Here is a 16,745-nt window from a genome sequence, read left to right as displayed (position 1 = left end):
AGAAGGGAAGTGTCAAAGGGTTGGGATGAAGAAAGGCTAGGTGGTTGGGGAAGACCTCGCCCCCTAGAAAAGGAGGTAGATGTGGGGTACCAGTCGTACCGTGTGAACAGGGCAGGAGAGCCCCAAGAAAGACAGGCCCAGTGGAGCTGCAGTGTGCAAAGAAGGACCAGGGCAGACTCCTGGGCCAACACCCAGGGTCCTCCCTGTGTGGAGGACACCAGACCCAGAAACTTGTGTTCTGCGCTGTGTGACCCTGCACAAGTTACTTAGCCTTTCTGATCCCTAGTCTTTGGTGGAGTTCCTAATCCCAGGTCGGTCTCCCTCGTGAGGCTATGGAGGGGATCAGATACAGCCATGCCCAGAGTTCTGCTTTGAGATCACCCAAAATATCCATGGACAAGCCCGTGCCCAAGTGGATGGCAGCCCCTCCCCGTATCTAGTGTGTAGTGCCACCTTCCTGCCTACTGGATGTCCCTGGAGCTCAGGAGCCCACCACTCTGCTCTGTCCCTCCTGCCCCTCACAGATCATCGGGACTCTGGAGGAGGTCCACATGCCACAGAATGGGATCAATCACCCCGGTGTCACTGCCCTGGCCCAGGCTTTCGCCATCAACCCCCTGCTACGGGTCATCAACCTGAACGACAACACCTTCACTGAGAAGGGTGCTGTGGCTATGGCCAAGGTGAGGCGGGAGTGGCAGGGTCAGAGAGCAGTAAGCAGGGTCTGGCTGCTGCCTTTCTTTTGTTTTTTAAACTTATTTATCTATTTTGAGAGGGAGATAGCAAGGGAGGAGCAAAGAAAGAGAGGGAGAGAGAGAATCCCAAACAGGCTCCACACAGAGCCCACTGTGGGGCTCAAACCCATCAACCATAAGATCATGACCTGAGCTGAAACCAAGAGTTGGATGCTTAACCGAGCCACCCAGGTGCCCCTGGCTGCTGCCTTTTTAATGCACGAATCAGCAGGTGAGCTGCTCTGCCCACCCACCGGATGTGTACCTCATGGGTACATTACAGAACAGGCCATGTGTTAGAAGCTTACCTGTGCTCTCTTTGGGCAGCTCTGAGTGTCCATACTGCCTTCCTCCTGAGCTGCCTCTGTGTAAACCCATCTGTTGGTGCTGGATTAGTTCTCAGAATCTGCATGGAAGATGGTTCCAGCCCGACTGCTTTTTTCATTGATTCTTTGATCAGCTATTTATCGAGCCCTGTCCAGTGCCCAGCCCTGTGCCAAGTGTGGGCCATGCAGAGTTGAGTCAGAGTCTGCCTTCAAGGAGTCCCTAGTTCATGGAGGGAGGGGAGAGGCCTGTGACAGCGCAGGGCTGTGAACGTAGGGCTGTTTGGGTGTCAAGACCTCGCTGGACCCTAAGACTCCACAAAAGCCTAGTCGTGCTGCTGTGGGGGATTGGCAGAAACATCTGCAAGCGTAGGGGATGTACAGGAAGTTCAGATCAGACTTAGGGCAGGCTTTCTGGAAGAGGTCACATTTTGGCCAAGTTGTTTAAGACAAACGGACCTTGGACGAAGGGGAGTTTCAGGCGAAGGGATCAGCAGCATGGGAGAGGGTCCTGGTTTGAAACAGGCAAGGTTCGGGAGGTGTCTGAGGGTCAGACGATAGGAGAGGGAGGCAAAAACTCGTGGCCTTGCTGATTCTCAGGCTCTCCCATGAGTAATAGGCAGCCATGCAGTGTTTTAAGCTAGTGTGCAACTTGGTCAGATTTATGCTTCAGGAAGGTTCTGGATATAACAGAAGTAGAGTGGAGGGAGGTTAGCCAGAGGCCAGGAGGTGACAAAAGCTGGTGAGGTGCTGAGAAGGCCAGACTGGATGGAGGAGGACAGTGTGGAGGCTGACACGGGGTGTGCCATTGACCCTCAGAGGGCTGCTGGGGGGCCTACACCCTCACCCTGGCCTTTGCTTCCTCCTCGCAGACGCTGAAGACCTTGCGGCAGGTGGAGGTGATCAACTTCGGGGACTGCCTGGTGCGCTCCAAGGGTGCTGTCGCCATTGCAGATGCCGTGCGCGGGGGCCTGCCCAAGCTGAAGGTGCCGGCACCACCCGTGTCTTCCCCTCGGGTCTGGGCTTCCCCCACACTCGGGGTTGCCGCCGTGGGTGGCAGGGGTGTGGTCTTTAAGGCCAGGTGGGCCTGGGTTTGTGGCTCAGCCCTGCCACATCTCTCTCATTTTGTGGAATTCTCTTCACCTGTGTGACGTGAGCCACAGTTTCTTCATTTTGGAAATGGGAGGAGGGAGCAATGGAGGTCATCATAGCATAGTGTAAGAGAGCGCCTTGAGTACCTGGTGCATCGCTAGCTAACTGGCATTATTATTGTTGTCGCTGTCACTGTGCCCAGCTGGAGCTAGGAGCCTGCCTTACCCTCCCTTGGGGAAAACAGGCTTCAGAGGAGAACGTGGTCTCCTGGCCTGTGATTCTGCTGGCCTCTACTCCTTTCTCTTATTTTCAGGAGCTGAACTTGTCCTTCTGTGAAATCAAGAGAGATGCTGCTCTGGCCGTTGCTGAGGCCGTGGCCGACAAGGCTGAGCTGGAGAAGCTGGACCTCAATGGTAATAGGAGTGGTGGCCTTGGCCCACGCCTGCCGGGCGGGCCCTGCTGCCCATCCTGACGCTCCGTTCCTCCTCTCCACGAGCAGGCAACGCGCTGGGAGAAGAAGGCTGCGAGCAGCTCCAGGAGGTGCTAGACGGCTTCAACATGGCCAAGGTGCTGGCCTCCCTCAGGTAGGGAGCTGTGGGCTGTGGTTCTCCTTTTATTCATTTAGGAACCATTGTTTGAGCCCCTGTATGTGTCAGATGCTGTGCGAGGCATCAGGGGCGCAAGGATAAGACAGTGAAGGTTTCTGACTCGTGGGACTTCATTCTGGCTGGACGGGCGGCCAAGAGTGATTAAGTTCCTGTATGTTCAGAGACAGTGAAGGTCTGAGAGTGGTCACCCTTTGGAGTGGGTGAGGTGGGGAGGCTTTTGAAGGGATGACCTTTGATCTGAGCTGACAGATGGGGTAGAGTAGCAGTGAGGTCAGGGCAGCGATGGGGGTGTGGAACCAGACTTGGAGACAGAGTTCAGAAAGGAGGAGGTTGATGCAAGAGAGCAGGGAGTTCAGGGTTTGCGGAGCCACATGGGCTGTGGCCATGGCCGTGGTGGCAGGGCTGCCTCCTCCGTGTGGGTGGGAGTCAGTTTGCGTCATCAGCACCTGCTCCCTCTGCCCTTCTGGCCCCCAGGTTGGCTTCATTCATCTGTCAGACCCTCACTTGTGTCCCCTCAGTTCTATGCCTGTGTTGCTGCTAGGAACTGGGGGCTCAGATGGCCTTGAGGGGCTCACAGTCCCAGAAATCCCCATCCCCCCTCGCCCCCCCCCCCCCCCCCCCCCAGCCACAGCTTCCTGTGAGCAGTGAGATACGGCGTCTCAGCCTGGGCAGTATTCATGCCAAGCCCTGGGCCTCAGCTGTGACGGACTGTTCTCTTCCTTTTCTGTCTCCCCAGTGGGGGACTACGGGCGAGGGTGGATATGTGGTTTCTCCGTGTTCACAACATGGGCTTCCCTGGGTGATGAGAGTTGGATAATGGGCTCCCTGGTGTGACCCACATGCCCTCACCCTGGGAGCAGCGGCGCCCCCATCCTCTGTAGGCTCCCTCCCACCTGATTGGTGTCTGTGGGTTGTGGAGCCAGGCCTCGGAGCCAACATGGGCCTCTGGGCAGGGAGGGTCTGCTTTAGCCAACTCCCCTCTGCAGTGACGATGAGGGTGAGGATGACGAGGAGGAGGAGGAGGAAGAGGAAGAAGAAGACGGAGAAGAGGAGGAGGAGGAAGAAGAGGAGGAAGAGGAGGAGGAAGAGGAGGAGGAGGAAGAAGAGCCACAGCAAGGGCAAAGAGAGGAGTCATCCACACCATCAAGGAAGATTCTGGACCCAAACAGTGGAGTGAGTTCCTTGTCGTTTGGCAGGATCAGAGCCCTGGTTCTCGAATGTGAAGTCCTGGGACGTCTTCACGGGGGCGGTGGGTGTGGAATCCACTTAAGTACGTTGGGTGCAAACTATTTTTGAATGCGCACCCCTGTAAGTGAAAAAGGAAAAGTCATCCCAATATAGCTGTATTCATCCATATTTATATTTATCCCAGTACAGATGCGTTTATTCACTTACGCGTCATGATGTGATTATAGCATATATGACGCGGCTGTACCGTTTAGTATGAAACATACATAAATATCTCTAAAAGAAGAGAGTAAAAAATAGGCATAAATAGAAATTCTTTTCCTACTCATCTTGGCGACCTGCAGGGACAGCCCCCCCTTCTGGAGACTGGTCCAGCTTGAACACTCGGTGTCCCTTCGCCTCGCCAGGAGGGCTGGTGGAGTCAGGGCTACCGTGTCCTTTTCCTCATAAGCTCCTGACTAAAAACTCTGGCGAACCACAGGTTGGACGAGGACCCCCACACTCATGTTGAATTTCACTTTTTTCCTGGTTTATGGAAGCATTTCGACAAGTGGCTAGACACTTTCCAGTTTTTAGTTTTTCTCTGGGCACCTCGCTAGCAGTGCTTATCCGGGCTAGACTCCAGTTCCTGGTGGGGTCCACTTTGGCCCCCACGCACTTCTTACATCACTTCTGGGACGTCGTATGTCCTGGCAAGGAGGCGCTTGGCCTAAGGAAGTGGCTTGCCCCCATCCTAGAGGCTCCCATGCTAGGAGCCAGCAAGGGCCGGCGTCTGCGGGCCCCTCACCCTTTGGGGGCTGCACGTGAGTAGGAGGAAGAATCCAAGACTCTGAGCCTTGACTACCTAGAGCGAAGGTTGCATGTTCTGGGTGAGGAGTCTGGGTTCGGACCTCCACAGAGCCACCTGTGCCGCCTGTCCCTCAGGAGCCAGCTCCCGTGCTATCCTCCCCGCCTCCTGCAGACGTCTCCACTTTCCTGGCTTTCCCCTCTCCAGAGAAGCTGCTGCGCCTTGGGCCCAAGAGTTCCGTGCTGATAGCCCAGCAGGTAGGCGGCCACGCTTCCAGCCTCTGAGCCCAGCGTGCCGTGGAGATGGGGACGAGCAGAGCATGGGATTGGGAGGGGACACTGTCGGCGGGAGTGGGGACTGCCAGGTGCGTTTGTTTAAGTGTTATTTATTTATTTATTTTTCGACATCAGTAGGCAAATTTATTGGTGGCAAGAAATTCCAATCAATACTAATCAGGCTCAGCTGGCCCACTTTTCCTTGCTGTTTTTTTTTTTTAACTTGTTTTTTTATTTTTCTAAATTTACATCCATATTAGTTAACATATAGTGCAACAATGATTTCAGGAGTAGATTCCTTAGTGCCTCTTACCCATTTAGCCCCTCCCCCCTCCCACAACCTCTCCTGTAACCCTCAGTTTGTTCTCCATATTTATGAGTCTCTTCTGTTTTGTCCCCCTCCCTGTTTTTATATTATTTTTGTTTCCCTTCCCTTATGTTCATCTGTTTTGTCTCTTAAAGTCCTCATAGGAGTGAAGTCATATGATTTTTGTCTTTCTCTGACTAATTTCACTTAGCATAATACCCTCCAGTTCCATCCACGTAGTTGCAAATGGCAAGATTTCATTCTTTTTGATTGCCCAGTAATACTCCATTGTGTATATATACCACATCTTCTTTATCCATTCATCCGTCGATGGGCATTTGGGCTCTTTCCATACTTTGGCTATTGTTGATAGTGCTGCTATAAACACTGGGGTGTGTGTGTCCCTTCGAAACAGCACACCTGCATCCCTTGGATAAATGCCTACTAGTGCAATTGCTGGGGTGTAGGGTGGTTCTATTTTTAGTTTTTTGAGGAACCTCCATACTGTTTTCCAGAGTAGCTGCTCCAGCTTGCATTCCCAAGTGTTATTTATTAAGTGGTCTCTGTGACCCACATGGGGCTCGAACCCACAACCCCGAGATCGAGTTGCATACCCTTCCTTCAGACTGAGCCAGCTAGGGCCCCTCCCCCACATTTTAAAAATACACATAAATGAGTGTGACCAGTGTATCTGTCAACCTCCAGAAGTGGACCCCGCCACCGGGAACACACTTGGGCTGCAGGAAGGGCAGGCCTGCTGCACCTAGTGACACCTGGGGCATTTTCCCAGCACACTCGTGTGCACACACCTAGGCTTCCTTCCTGTGTTTTAGAACAGCTGTCCTGCCCAGGGCTCCTGTGGAGGTCACGTCCTTTAGTGTGCCCTTGCTCCCGCCTCACTCGTTTGTTGGTTCGCTGGCTTGTTCATCCATTTGTTCGCTTCCTCATTCCCTGATTCATATTGAGGTGACTGTTCAGTGCCTCCTGTCGGCTAGGCACTGCTCCGAGTACTTAGACATGGTTTCATTATGTAACCCTCTGGGCAGCCCAGAGCGTAGACCCTGTTACGCTGGGTTATACCTGAGACAGCAGGGTTTCAGAGAAGTTAAATGATAAATACAGAGAAATAAAATGTGTCCGCTCTCAGAGCTGGCTTGGCCTTTTGGCTGACTTCCTTTTCATGTTTTCTCTGTTTCTTTCCCTGACAAATGAGATTAAAGGCCCACTTTTTCATGTAATACCATTCGCCATCTCCTGTGTCAGGAACCATGCCCGCTACCCCAGTGAGTGGATATAGCACTCAGACACTGTTTCTGGACATTCACGTTGCTTCCACCTGTCTCCACCCCAGTGAAGTTAGGTGAAGTTAAACTTCCTTGTGTTGAATGACGTCTAGCCTATATCCTGGATTATTTTGTTCAGGTTAGATTATAAGAAGAGGAGCACTGGGTCACGGGAATAACCCATTTTAATACTGATGCACTCCCCCTGTATGCTTTGCATACCTGCCACGGACCGGACCATGCTTGGCTCGAAGGGGACAGTGTGGGCGCGAGGCAGGACCCATCTTTGCCCACCAGAGGCCCGTGTCTCACCAAGGCCTCTTCCAGCCAAGCCAGCAGCAGAGTGCAGGCACATCTTCCCTGGGGCTCTGGCCCCTGGTGACTAGCCATTGTCTCTTGTGTTCTCAGACTGACACATCTGACCCGGAAAAGGTGGTCTCTGCCTTCCTGAAGGTGTCGTCTGTGTTTAAGGATGAAGCCACAGTGAGGACAGCAGTGCAAGATGCAGTAGGTAACGTGGGGTGGGCGGGGCACGGATGGCCCTGCCTTCTTGCTGCATCAGGGCTCAGATGACATTTATGGTGGCTGGAACCCCTTGTTCCAACACTAAAGTATGTACTGCTCTCCACCCCCTCCTGCCTATTTTGTTGGGTTCCTGCCACGGAGTAGGCTGGCTGCTCTCCTGTTTTTTGCAGATGGGGCAACTGAGGCCTTTCCAAAGCCATACAGTTACATACAGTTAGAACTCAGCCAGGCGTCTGCTGTAGGAAGACCAGATAGTCACAGCCCCGGGGCCCTGATGGGAGCTTCTCAGAGGAGAAGCCATGAGAGAGCTGAGCTTTTGTCCTCACCTGAGCCTCTGCACACAGTCCCCTCCACCTGCAACCCTGGAGGATGCCTGCTTTCCCCATTTCTTTCACAAGGCTTCCCAAGATCTCTGGTCCTGTCATGACCCTCCCTTGCTACCCCTTTCCCTGTTACCTCCATCATAGCACCTGTCACCTTCCACTTCACCACGCATGTCTGAGCTCTGCAGTGTGGTCAGACTTGGGAAGGCAGACAGGGAAGGAAGGGCCCAGCACGTGGAGAAGAGTAGAGAGGAGTGGAGAAACGTGATGCTTTCTCCTGGATTGGTGCCCTGTGGGTGGCATTGAGGCAGGAGGGTCAGCGGGGAGCAAGGCTGGGTAGGCTGGCGAGGCCCAGATAGAGTCACTAAGTCTGCTCCCTGAGGTCCCATCCCCATGAGCATTGATGGGAACAAGTAACCTGAATTGTTTCCCAGAACAGCCTAGCACGGAAGTGCGTGCCCACACAGTGCCTATAGACCCTCGGCCACTCCTTCCCCTCCCTTCTCTGCTCATTCCCCCTCACCTCTACAGAACCGCTGAAATCTCCCCCAGGGTGATCTGCCTCACTTAAACTTGCCCCCTGCCTGCCCCACCTTGGTTGTGCAAGGTCCCCAAGCCCTTTTGCAGTGTGTGAAGTCAGCATGAGAAGGACAAGGTGTCGCAGCTGATAGGTTGAGCCCTTCTCCTGGCTGTCCCCTCAGCCTGGGACCACGGTTTGCTGCCCTGTGCTCACCTGATTAGTGCAGAAGAAAGGACCCAACCTGTGTGTGCCAGAGCTACGTGACCTTGGCTGGTGACCAGCCATTTGCTGCCACAAACTCATTTGTGGCCCCATTGCTGCTTCTGTCTTGCAGATGCCTTGATGAAGAAGGCCTTCAGCTCATCCTCCTTCAACTCCAATGCTTTCCTCACCAGGCTTCTCATCCACATGGGTCTGCTCAAGGTGCAACTTCAGGGGAGGAAGGGAGTACACCTGCTCACCCACCCACCCTGTCCCACACCTTGAGTCCTGTCGGGGGACCTGTCACCCACCCTGTCTCTGGGTCTGCTTAAGCAGCCTCGCCTTGGTGATGGGATTCAGCCTGACCTTGGCCATGGGGCTCTCTGGGCAGGGGGCTGGTGGTGGAGACCTACAGCACCCCAAACCCCGGTGGCCCTGTAGCTCACTCACCCTGTTTGTGCTCTGTGTTCCCCTTACAGAGTGAAGACAAGGTCAAGGCCATTGCCAACTTGTATGGCCCTCTGATGGCATTGAACCACATGGTGCAGCAGGACTACTTCCCCAAGGCCCTCGCACCCCTGCTGCTGGCATTCATGACCAAGTGAGTGTGCCCTCATTGGCTCACACGGCAGCCGGTTCCGGCGTCTGCAGGCCCCTCGTCAGTGCAGCCTTCCCTGGCCTGCACGTTCAGGCCTATGAGAGACCCTCGTGCCTCCTGGGCTCTCAGCATCCATGTTTCAGTCTCTCCTCCCCTGTGCCAAGCTGAGGACAGGGGGCTCAGGAATAGCGTCTTTTCCTGAGAGAGAGAACGTGGAAAGGCCCCTATTTTCCAGACGAGGAAACAGCACAGGAGGGGAGGAGTTTGCCCATGGTCGCCCTGGTGCTCAAGGTCCTGTACTCCGGGATGTCTCTGCGAGCAGTTCTGTGTCCCTTCTCTCAGCTATAGGGCTGAGGCTGAAGGGGCCTGTCACACCCGTCTTCCGCAGCCACAGGCCCCTCCCCTGCGAATGCCAAATGCCCAGAGACCTGGAAATCTTGGCCGTGTCCTGGAGGAGGGTCCTGGCGCCTGGTGGGGCAGTAGCCATAGCTGGATAACAAGGAGCTTTCAGACTCCAGTGCCCACCAGGGATGAGTCAGAAGGCTTGTCCCCTGCTCTCACTGGGGCCCTCTGTAGCCCCAGCCGACCTCTGGCCCTCCTCAGGCCTCAGTCTTCCCATCTGCCCCACCAAGTTGCTGAATGAGGTGGTCTCTGGGGGCTCTGACCACCCGTACTTACCGTGAATCCGGTGCTTTGGGAGGGAAGTGGGAGTGAGGCAGGAGAGAGACAGAAACTCCCCCTCACCTTGGCGGGGGGGGTGGGGGTGACATACGTGTGGCTCGTGCCATCGGGTCGTGCCTGGGTGTGTGAAGTGTCGGGGGTGGTCTGGCTCAGGGCACAGTGAGGAACGCTGGCTGGCTTCTGGGACTGCTCGCACCGTGGCCTCTCCGCCACCGCGGCATCTTGCGGTTCCCTGCGCAAGCACTGCCTCCTCAGGCCTCACGCTCTCGCATGTCTGCCCACCTGCCTGCCTCCACACCTGCCCCTCGCCACTGCGGCTGCCCAGGCCACCCATTCTGTTGCAGGTGGACTGGCCCGAGTGAAAAGCCGGGCTGAGGGGTGCCAGGCGGGCTCAGTCGGCGGCGCGTGCGATTCTTGATCTCGGGGTCATGAGTTTGAACCTCACGGGTGTAGAGCTGAGTGCGTGGCCCCTCTGCCAGAGTCCAGCGCGAGCCCTCAACGTGGCCGCACGTCTCATGGCCCCGACTTCCCAGCAAGCTGCATTCTCCCCATGCCTGTTCCCACAGCAGGGGACATCGCCTTGACCCCAGCTCTTAGCTCGCTGGAGCATCTCCAGTCAATGGCCCTAGTCCCTGCCTTCCCCCCTTCCCCCCCCCCCCCCCCCCGCCCTGCCCCACAAAAGTCCGGCTCCTTTTGTCCCCTTCAGCTTCTAGTCGGCGTTTTTCCTTTGGGCCTTCTTTTATTCTGAGAAGAAGCCCTTGCCCTTGTTGGTCTGTCACAGGTGCCTCCTTCAGCCGCCTGCCCGCCCTCAGTGCAGGCCTCAGTCTATACCACTTTAAAACGGGGATTTATAAAAGCTGTCCCTTAGGTCTTCTTTGAGGTGACCGAGTGGCCTTGAAGTGACAGGCACATCTTTCCTCCCTCAACTCCTGGCCACATGGTGTGGGGTCTCACAGCTGCGCTAGACCAAGGTGTCTGTGGGCTGCGGGTCCTGGCTGCGCCCCACACTCGCCTGGCCCCCTGGATGTCTCGCCCACGTTCTTCCTGTGTAGTGATGTTAATGATCTCAATGGTGACAGTGGCCAGCCCATTACTCATGAGGGCCCAGGTGGCACTGTAGGGTCTGTGAGGACGCCCTGGGAAGGGCAGCCTGGTGGAGAGCAGAGGCCTGCGTTCTGGCCAAGTCTGGGCTGAGGGGCCTTGGGTGTGCTGCCACCTCTGAGCTTCACCCCCCACTCCCGCCCGCCCCCGCCTCCTGGAAAAGTCGTCCTGAAAGTTAGAAAACTGGATGCTGGCATGTTTTTAGCCTCAGAAATGGCCCCCACTCCCTCTCCATAGGTGGGAAACTGGCCCCTGCTGCAGCCTGAACTCCCTGGGCCCCAGTGGTGTGTGTCGTGCCCTCCCACCCCCTGCACTGACCCTTCTTTCCCCACAGGCCCAACGGTGCCCTGGAGGCCTGCTCCTTTGCCCGCCACAACCTGCTGCAGACGCTGTACAAGGTGTAGATGCGAAACCGACCTCTCCCCACCCCTTGGCCTGAACCAGTGACTTGGGAAGGGACTCAGATGAAGGACTCTGGCCAGAGGCAGGGAGGGTCTTTGTCTCGTGCGTCATGTCAGTCCCTGAGTATGTGTGTCGGTGTGGTGTGTGTGCAGGTGTGTGCTTCCTGTTGGGGTTTGGGTTTTTAATGTCTCCCTGCTGGACTGTTCCTGGTCCCGCTGGAGAGGAGCTGGCCCACCCCCCGCACCCCCCTCCATGAAAGGGCTGAAAGCTGCTCTGCCATTAAACTTGTTACCACCTGAGGGCGCTCTGCTGATGCGTGCCTCCAGCTCCAGGCCCTGTGGCGGTCCCCTCCCACCTTGCCTTCCTTACCCTTCTGGGCTGCGCCAGCGCCTAGGGAATTGCGGTCTGTGCACTGTCCCCTCTCTCTGTGCTGTGGCCGGGCTGCGCTTCATGCCCTGCCTGGGGCTGCTCACTGAGTGCTTCCTGTCACTAAGCCCTGGTCCTAAAGCCATTGTCATCCCTGTCGTCCATCCCTGCTGTATTGATCTCTGCAGCCTGAGGGGCAGCGACTGCCACCGGCGTGGGCCTGTGGGGCAATCAGTAGAAGGCAAGGCCCTGGTTCCCGTGCCACGTGGACAAGAAGAAAAGCCAGTGGCAACACTGGGTGTCTAGGAGCAGGAGTCGCGGGTAGATGATGCTGGCTCCAGACCCATGGGGCCTGGTCCTGGCTGCTGAGATGTCTGTGACTGGCCCGAGGGCCACGCTGGAGGGGGCTCTTTGGCTGGCCCAAGTCTGTTCTCCGGCCCAGGGGCAGGGGCGGGGCCCACTGAGCGTGAGCTGCAGCTCGGGCGCTCTTAAAGGACCCAGACAGGGTGGGGACTGGGCTGGAGCTGCCCCCTGACGCTCTGTGCTTTCCCCTTTGTGCTCTTTGTGTGTCTGGGCTGTGCCCGGGGCTTCACAAATAAAGTCATGTGTGGCAACTGTGGAGACTGAAAAGTCTTTCAACCCTTAAGTGGGCGGTTCTCAGGGCCTTAATGCCCAGAGTCCCACCTCCGTCTGTACGGGGTTGTCCATCACCAGAGGAGCTCCTGTGCCAGCCTTGTCCCGTGGGGCAGCCTCTCCTGCCCAGGCCCGGATGTATCCAGTTGTGCCAGCTCCCCTTTTAACAGCTGGCCAGTTGGTGCTCAGCAGGGGACAGCCATTCCTGGGGGCCAGGGAGGGTGGGAGGCCCTTCCTCTCTGGGCACTGAGGGCCCTGAATTGGGCCTGTTTCCATCTGCTCATCACCATCTTACCCTTGACCTAGCCTTTGGGCTGCTGGCCCCTGTGTCACTCCATTTATGGACCTAAGCCAGACACTGTCCAGATTTTGCCACAAAACCCACTGGCTGCACAGTCAGGAGCCTCCTGGGTCTGTCTAGCAAGGTCACCTTGCAGGGTTGAGCTTGGCTGGGAAGCCGCCACAGGGTATCAGGCTCCAGGGCCTGGAATGGAGGGCACCTCCCTTGGGGGCCTTCCCTCCTCCCTTTGCTACACGTGGTACAAGGACAGCTAAGCAGACCCTCCTTAGGGCCCTCCTTAGACAGCAGGCACACTTGGGGAACCCGTGTCTCCCACAGGATTGAAGAGGCCCCTCCAAAGTTTCTTAGGGGACAGCGCTTCCTTCTTGGCTGTGGACCACTCAGGCAACATCTTTTTTTTCTTTTTAATTTTTTTTTAATGTTTTATTTCTTTTGAGAGAAAGAGCGTGCGAATTGGGGAAGGGCAGAGAGAGAGGAAGACACAGAATCTGAAGCAGGCTCCAGGCTCCGAGCTGACAGCACAGAGCCTGATGTGGGGCTCGAACTCACAAACCGTGAGATCATGACCTGAGCCGAAGTCGTCACTTAACCGACTGAGCCACCCAGGTGCCCCTTTAATGTTTATTTTTGAGAGAGAGACAGAGCATGTGTGGGGGTGGGCGCAGAGAGAGAGAGGGAGACACAGAATCCAAAGCAGGTTCCAGGCTCTGAGCGGTCAGCACAGATCCCGATGCGGGGCTCGAACCTGCAAACTGGGAGATCATGACCTGAGCTAAAGTCAGACACCTAACCGACTGAGCCACCCAGGTGCCCAGGTAATGTCTTTCTCGACCAGGTGGTGGAGGAGATGCCCGTGCCTTGCCCTCCTCCCCTCCATGTGAGGCGATGTGGCAGAAGGCGGGTGGATGTCCAGTTGACCCCCACCCCTTTGTTAGGCCCTGTTTTGAGCTCTGGGGCCACAGCCGCAGCTTTGGGCGGGGGTTCCCACTGTGGTGTAGGAGACCAACAACGGTGGTCCAGTGTCAGAATGGTGGGCAGTGAGGCCAGGGAAGTCTTAAAGAGTTAGGGATGCAAGACCTGAGTCTTCAGATTCGAGTACAACTTCTCACGAGTGATAATTGAACAGAAGGAGAGACTGAGGTTCAGGGCTGAGTTGGGGCCTGGCTCTTCCCTCCAGGCTGCCTGGAGCTGGCCCTTGGTGCCTCCTAGGTTACGTGAGTGTGAGCTTCGGTCTGAGAAGAGCCCCACAGATCTCACTTGACCTTGCGGCGGCTCAGCACTCCTGGCTTCTTGGGGCCACACACTGAGGAGAATCCTGTGGTCCCAGGAGTGTAGGCCCAGCCCTACTCGGTCCTTCAGACCAGCTCCAAGGTCAGGTCTCCACTGTGTACCGAGAGAGCTGTGTAGCCTTTGGAATTTTTCTGACTCAGACGCTCCCAAGAGCTACAGCTAGTCCCGAGACTGCACAGGCTCCGGGTCCCTGAGCACCATGACTTGGAATCTGCAAGGGCAGAGGTGCCTCAGCCTAGACGGTGCGTAACCACCACGTACGAAAGGCCCGCTCAGCACCGGGCTGTTCTCACAAAGGGAGTTCAACCATGGGCTTGGGGCTAAACCAGCAATAGTTCCATTCTGAAGCTCAAACTAGTAAACCCCCAGGAAGCATGGCCAAAGGGTCTCCCAAGCAGCACTTCCTGATAACAAGAACCCAGAAAGGCCTCTGGACGACATCAGGAACACGGGTCAGATGCAAAGCTATGCAGTATAGGGTTGGACGACCGAGAGCCATCGCATCAGCTCTAGCCACATGCATACCACGATGAATCCGGATGTCGGGTGAAGATCTTCAGCATATGCTTGTATGTGATAAACCCTGCATTCAGGGTGGACGGTGGTCTGGGGATGGCAGGGGCCAGGATGGGGTGGAAGCACAGTTGTCTGCAATGTTCAGAGTGATCCTCATCCATCCGTTTACCAGCCATAGTTTTTTTTTTAAGGAAGTAGAACGTAAGAGCATTTAAAAAAATTTTTTTAGGGGCGCCTGGGTGGCTCAGTCGGTTGAGCGTCCGACTTCGACTCAGGTCATGATCTCGCAGTTTGTGGGTTCGAGCCCCACATCAGGCTCTGTGCTGACAGCTCAGAGCCTGCAGCCTGCTTCGGACTCTGTGTCTCCCTCTCTCTCTGCCCCTCCCCCGCTCACATTCTCTCTCTCTCAAAAAATAAATATTAAAAAAAATAATTTTTTAAATGTTTATTTTAATTTTGAAAGAGAGAGAGCACGTGTACAAGCTGGGGAGGGGCAGAGAGAGGCTACCAAGCAGGCTCCACGATGTCAGTGCAGAGCTCGATGCGGGGCTTGATCTCATGAATTGTGAGATGAGATCATGACCTGAGCTGAAATCAAGAGTCGGACACTTAACTGACTGAGCCACCGGATGCTGCAACACAAGAGCATTTTCTGACACGCCAAAAGCACAAGCCACAAGGAAATTTGCCTCTGTCAAAATAGAAAGTGAATAATAACCAAAAATACCATGAGAACTGGCAAGGTGATAAAGTACAAAAAGACACTGTGACTTACATATAAGAGTTAGTGTTGAGAATAATACATCCAATTGAAAACCGGGCACAGGATATGAACAGAGTTCACAGGTGATGAAGTGTGAAAAGCAAACAACGTTACTGGTAATTAAGGAAATGAAAACAAAACCACAGAGGCATCATTTTGGACCAGACTGGCAAATGTCACGTAGAGGTGACATCAGGAAAGCAATGAATCTCCTACATTTTGTATGTTGCTGGAGGGATGTCAAACTAATAAAACCACTTTAGATAACAATATGGCAGATACTAAAAAAGGTGAGGGTATGTGTAGCCTGTGACCTCAAATTCCATTTCTAAGGATCTACCTTAGAGAAACCGTTCTGTGTGTATACGAGGTGACAAGTTATAAGGGCAACTTAATAAAGGATTCCAGGAAATTAATAACCTAAATGTCCATCGGGAAAAGAATGGTTAATTACAGGTGTGCATGCAATGAGATAATCAGCAGTTAAGGGGCGCCTGGCTGGCTCAGTCAGAAGAGCACGCAACTCTTGGTCTCGGGGTTGTGAGTTCGAGCCCCGTATTGGGTGTAGAGATTACTTAAAAGCTTAAAAAATGTTTTCTTAATGTGTGGCAGTGAATACAGCAGATGCAGGAGCTGTCTGCATTCATGTTAATAAACGAATTTCACTGAGCGCAGAGTGTGATGTGAGGCTCAAACTTTCATGAACCGTGAGATCATGACCTGAGCCCAAGTCAGACGCTTAACCAACTGAGCCGCCCAGATGCCCCGATTGTATTAAGTAATCTCTACGCCCAACATGGGGCTGGAACTTATGACCCCAAGATCAAGAGGCGCATGCTCCACCGACCGAGCCAGCCGGGCACCTCTGCAATATATATTCTAAAATAATTCAGAGGGGCTCCTGGGTGGCTCAGTCAGTTAAGGACCCAACTCTTGGTTTCAGCTCAGGTCATGATCTCATGGTTTGTGGGTTCGAGCCCCACAACGGGCTCTTCACTGACAGTGTGGAGCCTGCTTGGGGTCCTCCCCCACTCTGCCCCCACCTATTCATGCTCTTTCTAAATAAATAAACTAAAAAAATAATTCAGAATATATAGAGTTCCTACAAGTTAATAAGACAATAGCAAAACGAACAAAAGGTTTGGGGGCTTCACAATAAAGCATATGAATAGGTGCTTACTTTCATTAGTCTTCAGAGAAACGCGCATTAGAATCATCCCGTGATGCTGTCCTACCCTCACTAGGATGGCTAAGGTACAAGACAGACCATAGCAAGCACTGGTGACAGTGTGGAGCAACGCAAGTCCCACACTGCTGGGGGAAAGTGTAAATCGGTACAAACACTTTGAGAAACTTTGGCAGTATCCACTGAAGCTGAAAATAAGCATATTCTAACACCAGAAGTTCCACCTGTAAGTATATCCCGACAGAGACAGGTCTCGCCATGTTCTCCAAAAGACACGCAAACATGGGAAACACCGCTCTCCATAATAGCCTCACCCTGAAGCAACCCAAATGTCCAAGAGTGGAATGGATTGTTGCCTGGGTGGCTCAGTCAGTTAAGCGTCCAACTTCAGCTCAGGTCACGACCTTGTGTTTGTGAGTTCGAGTCCTGCATCTGGCTCTGTGCTGACGGCTCAGAGCTGGAGCCTGCTTCGGACTCTGTGTCTCCCTCTCTCTCTGCCCCTCCCCTGCTCATGCTCTTTCTCAAAAAATAAACATTAAAAAAAAAAAAAAAGTGGAGGTGAGAATCCTCCGCCTAAGCAGGGAGGAATATTTTAGCATTGGCGTTGTTTAGAATCGTCAGCCAGCACGTGATGACAATAAAAAGCAAACCAGTGGGTCTCATTGCATTGAAGTTCCCTACGGACAGCACACCCCCTTATTGCCTGCATCTGGGGCAGATGGCTCTCCTACCTCTGCCCCCA

The 16,745-nt window shown here is 54.4% G+C and overlaps 1 protein-coding gene across 3 annotated transcripts in view; it reads left to right on the top strand.

Moving 5' to 3' along the window:
* The window catches only part of RANGAP1 (Ran GTPase activating protein 1), a 32,903-nt gene extending 20,972 nt beyond the window's left edge, over nucleotides 1-11,931 (top strand). Inside the window, exons 7-16 of one of the 3 annotated variants that reach the window (XM_030320756.1) lie at nucleotides 525-683; nucleotides 1,930-2,043; nucleotides 2,463-2,562; nucleotides 2,649-2,733; nucleotides 3,744-3,930; nucleotides 4,870-4,989; nucleotides 7,006-7,108; nucleotides 8,300-8,388; nucleotides 8,646-8,767; nucleotides 10,881-11,931. In XM_030320756.1, the coding sequence (XP_030176616.1) occupies nucleotides 525-683; nucleotides 1,930-2,043; nucleotides 2,463-2,562; nucleotides 2,649-2,733; nucleotides 3,744-3,930; nucleotides 4,870-4,989; nucleotides 7,006-7,108; nucleotides 8,300-8,388; nucleotides 8,646-8,767; nucleotides 10,881-10,950 (1,149 nt within the window). In that variant the 3' untranslated portion in view covers nucleotides 10,951-11,931. The remainder of the gene's footprint in view (nucleotides 1-524; nucleotides 684-1,929; nucleotides 2,044-2,462; nucleotides 2,563-2,648; nucleotides 2,734-3,743; nucleotides 3,931-4,869; nucleotides 4,990-7,005; nucleotides 7,109-8,299; nucleotides 8,389-8,645; nucleotides 8,768-10,880) is intronic. The other 2 variants (XM_030320757.1, XM_030320758.1) reach the window with 2 other exon arrangements.
* The last annotated feature ends 4,814 nt before the right edge of the window (nucleotides 11,932-16,745 follow it).

This window comes from Lynx canadensis, chromosome B4 (assembly GCF_007474595.2).
Source record: "Lynx canadensis isolate LIC74 chromosome B4, mLynCan4.pri.v2, whole genome shotgun sequence".
Classification (NCBI taxonomy): Eukaryota; Metazoa; Chordata; class Mammalia; order Carnivora; family Felidae; genus Lynx; species Lynx canadensis.
Note: the sequence above shows the minus strand (reverse complement) of the source record. Positions and strands in the feature narration are given on the sequence as shown.